The sequence below is a fragment of the Pollicipes pollicipes genome, unplaced genomic scaffold (assembly GCF_011947565.3).
Source record: "Pollicipes pollicipes isolate AB1234 unplaced genomic scaffold, Ppol_2.1 Scaffold_4295;HRSCAF=5057_pilon_pilon_pilon, whole genome shotgun sequence".
NCBI classification, from domain to species: Eukaryota; Metazoa; Arthropoda; class Thecostraca; order Pollicipedomorpha; family Pollicipedidae; genus Pollicipes; species Pollicipes pollicipes.
In genome coordinates this window covers 37,292,018-37,299,602 of record NW_023596461.1, presented here as the reverse complement: position 1 = coordinate 37,299,602, position 7,585 = coordinate 37,292,018, and the positions used below count along the sequence as shown (strand labels likewise).

At 55.5% G+C, this 7,585-nt stretch overlaps 1 protein-coding gene across 1 annotated transcript in view; it reads right to left on the bottom strand.

The window, feature by feature from the left end:
* Positions 1-3,290: 3,290 nt before the first annotated feature.
* The window catches only part of LOC119097496 (neuroligin-4, Y-linked), a 127,480-nt gene continuing 123,185 nt past the window's right edge, over positions 3,291-7,585 (bottom strand). Inside the window, exon 8 of the mRNA XM_037220526.1 lies at positions 3,291-3,429. Coding sequence (XP_037076421.1) covers positions 3,372-3,429 — 58 coding nt within the window. The 3' untranslated portion in view covers positions 3,291-3,371. The remainder of the gene's footprint in view (positions 3,430-7,585) is intronic.

Genomic DNA, 7,585 nt, shown 5'->3' with positions numbered 1-7,585 from the left:
ATATCATTTCAAAGACTGGTGGTCGGATTCAACCTTCTTTTATCTCAAGGGAGTGCTTAAGAACCATCATCCCACAGTAAAGCTGCTTAAAAATGTTCAAAGTCCAGAAAGGTGTAATTTTCGGCCCGCCTTTGGTAATCTTTGGGGCTACGTCTGGTTGCCCCCTCACCCTTCTCCCCCTCGAGTCCGCCCTTCTTATTCACACTGCGAATATGATACTGGATTGTGTATCTAATTCAGAAATAAATCTGTGCGCCTAGAGGGTGACCCGTCGGCTACTCCAGCCCACCGTTGCTACTGTCAGGTCAAGCTGAAAGTTGGGATTGACGCTGTCGTTTGCCCCATAATAAATCAGCAAAGCTTCACGCAGGATTCTGGATGGGTCAACACAAACCCATAAGAAAGATCTGTAGTGCTCCCTCGCGCACCGCTGGGTGTGGGCCTGCATGCGCTAGTCAAGACCAGTCACCACCCGACGCCGGTCCCGGAGAACGCTGTTTAGGTATGCAAACAAACTGTCAGCCGGCGCGTCGACCGAACTTCTCCGCGAAGTGTTCAGCATTCTCCGACCCTCCTCTCGCAGTCTCTTGTTTTCTTGTTTTTCATCTTGCCGGCGCTATTTCTCTGAGAACAGCCCGCGTCTATCTGCACGAGCAGTGAGATCTGATAAACGCCGCTGGTCTCGCGGCCGGGCGCCACCAGCCGGAACGCGGCTAGCCTCCGTCCGACCGCCGTAAAAGCCGCCCTCCGCGACGCCACCGACCATCCGTCTCAGTCCGATTATGCCGCGGCCGACAGTTCTGGGCGCGACTAAGACGAATCTGGCGCGAGCAGGTCAGCCGGCGGCCAAGAGCGGCGCGCCATGCCGGGCACCTCTGATTCCAGCGGAAACGGGCGGTGGGCCGGCGGCGGCGGCTGGCGGTGGCCGGATGGTTGGCCGCCGGAAATACAGCGGACAGCGGGCGGCCGACCCCTCCCCAGGCTAGCATCCGGTGCCGGTCGGCCGCCGCAACGAATCAAAGACAACTTTGTGGCGGCCAGCCGGATACTTATTGTTGGGGCGTCGCCGAGCCTGGACGGTTGAAGGCGGCAAGATGTGAGGTGAAAAGTTTCGAACGGGCGAAAGCGAGACGAGGAAACAGGGACCCGGCGCCGGCTCACGTGGAATAGATTTTCGGAAGCCAGACGACTGCTGCACACTACTGCTGAACCCAGTATCGCTGGTGTAAGTGAAGCCTTGGCGAAGTGTCATCACCACACCAGCATACCGGTAATGTTGCGCACAAAAACCACTTTATTTACCTTAAAAAAACAACAGTTCAAGATTCATATCACAGCCATTGGGGAGCCCTGGCCCCGTGGAACACCTCACAAAAACAAGTAAATATAGGGGGCGAGGATGAATTGGGCCAATCCGCTGGATCTACGGGCAACCGGGACGAAACAGTGGAGGACGTTGGAGACCACTTCGAAAAGCGCGGCAGCGGCCCTCTGCAAAGAAGGGATTACGGGGGTGAGTGTGCCTGGAGGTCGGGGGGAGGGGGACGGTTGCGGCGGCGAGGAGGAGGGAGAGAGGGAAGAGACGAGAGAGAGAGAGAGAGAGAGAAGAAGAGAGAGAGGAGAGAGAGAGAGAGAGAGAGAGAGAGAGAGAGATAGAGAGAGAGAGAGAGAGAGAGAGAGAGAGAGAGAGAGAGAGAGAGAGAGAGAGAGAGAGAGAGAGAGAGAGAGAGAGAGAGAGAGAGAGAGAGAGAGAGAGAGGGAGAGAGAGAGAGAGACGAGAGGATAGAGAGAGAGAGAGAGGGAGAGAGGAGAGAGAGAGAGAGAGAGAGAGAGAGAGAGAAGAGAGAGGAGAGAGAGAGAGAGAAGAGAGAGGATAGGGATAGAAAGAGGGATAGGGATAGAAAGAGGGATAGGGATAGAAGGATAGGGATAGGGATAGGGACAGGGAAAGGGGGAAGAAGAGGGGGAGGGAGGGAGGGAGGGAGGGAGGGAGGGAGGGAGAGAGTAACAGAAAATGGATGAGATTATAAACGTGTTGGCAAGATGCAGGAATGGGAAGAGAAGGACAGGCAATAGGAGAGAGTGAAAACATGAAAATCGTGAGAGTTACACCACATGAAACTCCAGACTCCAGAACCTCGCTCAGTGGAGTTTCTGGAGTTGATGTGAAGCGTCAGACATGAGACCATTCACATTTCACAAGCTGACCCGCGTCAGTCGCACGAGCAAAGTCAACAGGACACAGACGGCCAACCGCACCCCCGGCCAATGAGATGGGGCAGAGATCGGTCCTGCCGTAGCGAGAACACTACGGCCTACTTACAGCGACGGCCACAGCTGCGGCCTCACGAAACACTGAGTCTGCGGGCGGGATCAGCGCCGAAACATGTCAAGCCTCCGAACAGGGTTTAGAAAACGAAGCTTGTCCACACCATGCGCTGCGCCAGCTCTGGGACTTCCGTCGCGCGACAGCTAAGCGCTCTCCCCGCTGCAAGATGGATCGTACTGCCGCCGACGCCACCGGTACCCCGGTGCCCCGGCGCACTCATCGAAATTTGCACTACGCCCCGGCGCGGCCCCGCCGCCGCCGCCGCCGCCGCCGCCGCTACACTCGCAGCTCGTCCATGGTCGCCGGCGGCGGGCGACGCGGCGCTGCCGGTCCGCCGTGGTGCAGCAGCAGCGGCTGTGACTCCGACGACGGCAGTGTGAGCGTACTGCCACGCGGCGGCGGCGGCGGCTTCGGCACCGTGAAGTTCAGGTCCCCGTTTGGCGGCGCCGCTGGCAGCGCGGTCTGGCGCGGCGCGCCGCCGCTGCCGCCCCCGCCACCACCGCCGTGACCGCCGCCGCCCTTGCACGCCACGCAGTCACTGGCGCCGGACTTGCGGCGTGTGAGTGAAGCACCTCCCGGCTGGCCTAAGTCCAGACTCACGGTGCTCGGCTGCGCGCTGCCCTGGAAGCGCTTGCGCGACTCCTCGAACTTCTTGCGCTGGTAGTACATGCCGGCGAAGATGAGCAGGTTGAGCACAAGCAGCGAGCAGCCAATGGTGACGGTGACACTGAGCACGGTCGAGTAGGTCCAGCCGTCGGCCGGCGCGGCGCCGCCGTGGCCATGGCTTCGCGAGATCGTGTGCAGGCTCTGCGTCGTCACCGGCGCCGGTGACGTCGGTGCCGACGTGCTGCTCGTCGTCGACGCCGGCGGCGTCGGCGGCGGCTCGGTCGGCTCTGGCGTGGTGACGACGCGCACGCGCGGGCTCTTGGAGCAGGAGGGCCTCACCGGGCCGCTGTAGAGGTCCTCCGGCGAGGCCGTGTCCTCAAACTGCAACTCGGGCCGGCGGGAGCGGCGCCCGGCCTCGTGCAGCTGCGGCACCAGCTCATTCCAGAACGCCACCTGGCGAGCCCGGTAGTGACTGCGCATGCGTAACTTCTGACCTGCAACGGAGAGTGAAGGTCAACGCCGCCTCAGGCTCGCGGTCGAAAGGCACGCGTTAGGCGCACGGGCTCGTCTCCGAAACGCGGGCATGTGCCGCTAATTGGCAGGCTCGCCGACAGCGCCAACTGACCTCTAGCATTGACGCGTCGGTGGCCAGTGGGCCCGAGCGGCTGCCCTTTGCCCGCCGCCGGACTTCTGCGCCATCAGCCTAAGCCCACGCGGGTCCGTGGCAGGCGTCAAATCGCATGGCCAACAGGCGCGATATTGATCAGACGCTGCTGATTAGCTGTCGGCACGCCGGCACCGGCGGTGGAATCTGAGCGCGCTCATTACCATATTTAATTAGAGCAGTCGTATTTGGCGACGCTGGGCGGCAGAGCGTGCGCTGTGCGTAATCGCGGAATACCAGCGCCAAGCGACGCTCACCCTGCCAGCGTTTGCTGGCTGTAATTACGTCGTCTAATGGAGACATTAGCATCGATTGGCGCCTTCTCCGGCTGGTTCGGCCGCTGTGAGGGCGGAGACGGACAGCTGCGGCGGAAGGGCCGGCGCGATGAGCTGCCTCGCATTGCCAACACGGGGCGGAACGGAGGAAAGCTTATCGGGGGGAAGGCGCCGGCCGGCCGGGTCCTCGCCGTGGGTGTGTGGGGGTGGGGGGGGCGCACACACACACATCCCGGCCAGAGTGGGGGCAAACACCCTCTGAAGTCACCCTCTGACCCTGAAGTAGGACGAGGTGTGCCAGCTCCGCCCGCTGGCGGGAGGGGCGGGGGGGGGGGGGGGCGGGCGGCAGGTGGGCCAGGCGGATGTATCGCCGGCATGCTCTACCACTTCACAAAACCAGGCCAACGCTCACTGCATAGTGGCTGGTCTTAAGCCGGATCGACGGCGGAGCCGCGGGCTTTCCGGGAAAGTTGCCTGGGTAACTTGGAAGCGTGGGAACGGTTGATTTAGTTCTGCTTCTGCAATTACGCGAGTGGTTAGTTTGTTTGTATACGGCCCTGTCGAAAAGCGGTTTGTCTGCAGTTGGTCCATTGTCGCACCCGGCAGGGGGCGATATCGCGAGCGCTGTGGGCGACTTGTTCGAACTGGAAGCTATGTAGGCTGCTGTTCGGGGCCGCCTCCGACCTCAACTCAAGTCAGACACTTAGGCACTCTTTCAGAATAGGCTGGTGTCGGTGACAAGCCGAAACTTGTAGCTAAGTGGTGTGTCGCCGGCACCCAATGGGTGCGACGGATCTATATTAGATTTTGTTTCAGCTATCGGCCAGTGAAGTTTGTGCCGTGTTTAACAGCCGAAGGGAGGTGCGAATGCGAATGGGATCGCATAACAGCGAATGGAGGTGACAATGGCAAGCAAGTTAACAGTCCTGACGCTTTTTGTTTTTCTCTCCTGTCGGTTGCCTGTTTTGTTGCCCTGGTCCATCGTCTTCGTTTCGTTGCCTTCGTATCGTTGTCTCCATTTGCTGAAACGAGCTAGCGTTTCAACTCGATGATGCCCATCATTAATAACATTTTGCTAAGTTAGAGCACTTGCAGGATATTCAGAACGGCATAACCAGAATGTCATTCAGTCGGACACTGAGGCTTCTGGCCTGCGGGTCAAAAGCGTTTTTGAAATATAGGTCACAATCTGCAAAAAAATAGACATAGGCGAAGGTAGGGTCCCGCAAGGCATGCAAGGGCAAAAGCATGAGATCGGCAGGACAAAACCACGCGGTGTGCCACGGTCTGGCAGCCATTACCAGAGGTAATTTCAATCTTTGTTGCGCTGACGACTGACATTCGTAGACGGAGGCAGAACAATGTGCAGCATTTACTACGATTCCGCAAGTCGCTGCCATCATTGCTGATCCCTAATCCAGCTGCGAAGCATACTAAAGCTGCTTTGAGCTAATAATCAGATTGATCTTGAACGCACGGTAATACCCAGGTGGCCCTTGGCTCTGCGCATCTCAGTTCTCATGATACCTCACTAAATATCTATTGGATATGCATGTACTGTCTTCGAATGTCTTCACTGAAATGTCTATAGTGAATTTGCCGTTATGCTTGGTATCTTTAATGACATACGGTGACCGGAGTTGCTACAAGTTTCGCATCTTTGCTTTGGAAAATCAAGACGCCAAAACTGCTATGAACAGCGGCATCCCAGAGGAGTTATCAATGACGTTTAACACAGAGCACTCAACAACTGGGAAAAGCATTCGTTAGGAACATAGCGCAGTACTAATAGTCGATCTGCATTTTTAAACAACTTTCAGCAGACTTCTCTCGGAAAAACAGCGATCCGACGGCAGCCGTGGAATTAGCTAACTGAAGATGATTCAGGTCACACGCTCATTCGACCGCAAGCCAGTAGTTTAAACTATTGCTAATTACAATACTCTAGGAGTCCTTACCTTCGTTTCGAAAAGCAATAACTAAGACAGACTTTCAGAAAATGTGCTCAAACTTAGTTTAAATCATTGCGTTTTTAGTTGTTTTTTTGGATCAAGGAGAGAAATCCATCCGCTCGTGTAAACTAAAAAGCTAGTGCATTTAAGGAGTAGAGTTGTACTCATATTCCAACGAAGTAAAGCCAAAGCTAAGCTTACTGTGCGTGCGGAACAAACCGAACTGTATGCATAAGCAGTATGCATAGAAAAACGTCATTAATCGTACCGTGTGATCCAATGTCTCGTGAAACGGAAACATTCTGAGAACGAACACCTAAACTGGCTCGCTTTCCTCATATCCCAGCTGCAGGCTTCAGTCGTTTGTCAGCCTAATCGCATCGGCTGCATTCAGTGTCGGTGATTCGGATAATTCTGAATTAAGTGACGTCACAGCCTCTGAGACGCAGTCATATGACGAGGACTCAATCCGCACCAGCCAGGAACGCCACACGAGACGAGAATCGAGAATCTTGTATCTTGAAATGCATGCAGTCGACAATGACGCCACGTTATCGCTTCACCAGTTTTCAAGGCGCTCATAGCAATAAATTCTGCGCAAAGCCGACAGGCGGCGGACGAACGCCTACGGCTCGCTGGTCGAAACCGTCTGCGGCAAACCAAAACGGTGCAGTGCACGCAGAGTGTGCGTGAAATGAACGGCATTTACCGTTGCTTTTGCAAGGCGTGAAAACGGCGCGTGCGATGCGCATTTCAAGCGAAGAGGCTGTCTCAACACTCGTAACACCTGAAAAACAAAATCTACTCATGGATAAAACAGTAGCATAAGCGTTATTCACCGGGAAAACCAGGAGAATAGAGACATAGTTATGTTGATATTTCGGCAGCATGCTTTTCTGGACACAATAGCAGAAGTGAATACACTTCCGCCATTGTTTCGAGAAAGGCATGTTGCCGAAATATCAACACAACTATATCCCTACTCCCTGTTTTTTCCGACGAATACGGCTATTACTACTGTCTTATCTATGCGACTAATGCTCCTCGCTAATGCACTGAACAACATACAAATATTTTGGTCATATCCCATGAGATACCTCAGTAATTTTGCCCGTCTGCATCATATCGCCGTTTTTGGTTGTTATTTGAAATTCTGACGTCATCAATGCACGGTGAGCTGACTGAGCTCTGAAAATAAACTGGGCCGGGCAGTCATGGTTTATTTTTCCACCCTCATTTTGTTTGCAAGTGACATGCAACTTGGTTAATTATGGACGATGGATGTATTTGCGAACTCACCAGTTGTGAAATTAAACACACCAAGGCTCGATTTGACTGGGCGGTTTAGAACACAAGCGCATTTTTCCAACCCAGAAAGCATCACCATGCCTTTTTAATTGGTGCGCTTTGCTGTGTGGGTCCTCAGCCAAGCGCTCGCAAGCCCAAGCGAAATTCGGCCATCACCAAATGTGCCTTATCCGCGGCACGCCGCCCGACCACTCGACAGGGACGTGCTCACAGAACGTACTTACAGAACGTATTCACACGACGTACTCACAGAACGTACTCACAGAACGTACTCACAGCACGTCACTGCTCGGACTGCGAGCAACCGTGCCCGAACGACTGTGGACTGCAGCGTGCGCTGCATCATGCACAACGGGCTGCCACCGACACGAGGCTCCATAGCGGGGGAACGCCGAGCGAGGCGAGCCGCCAATGCCAAACAATCAGCACCCGGATGGGAGGCAAACGTTTC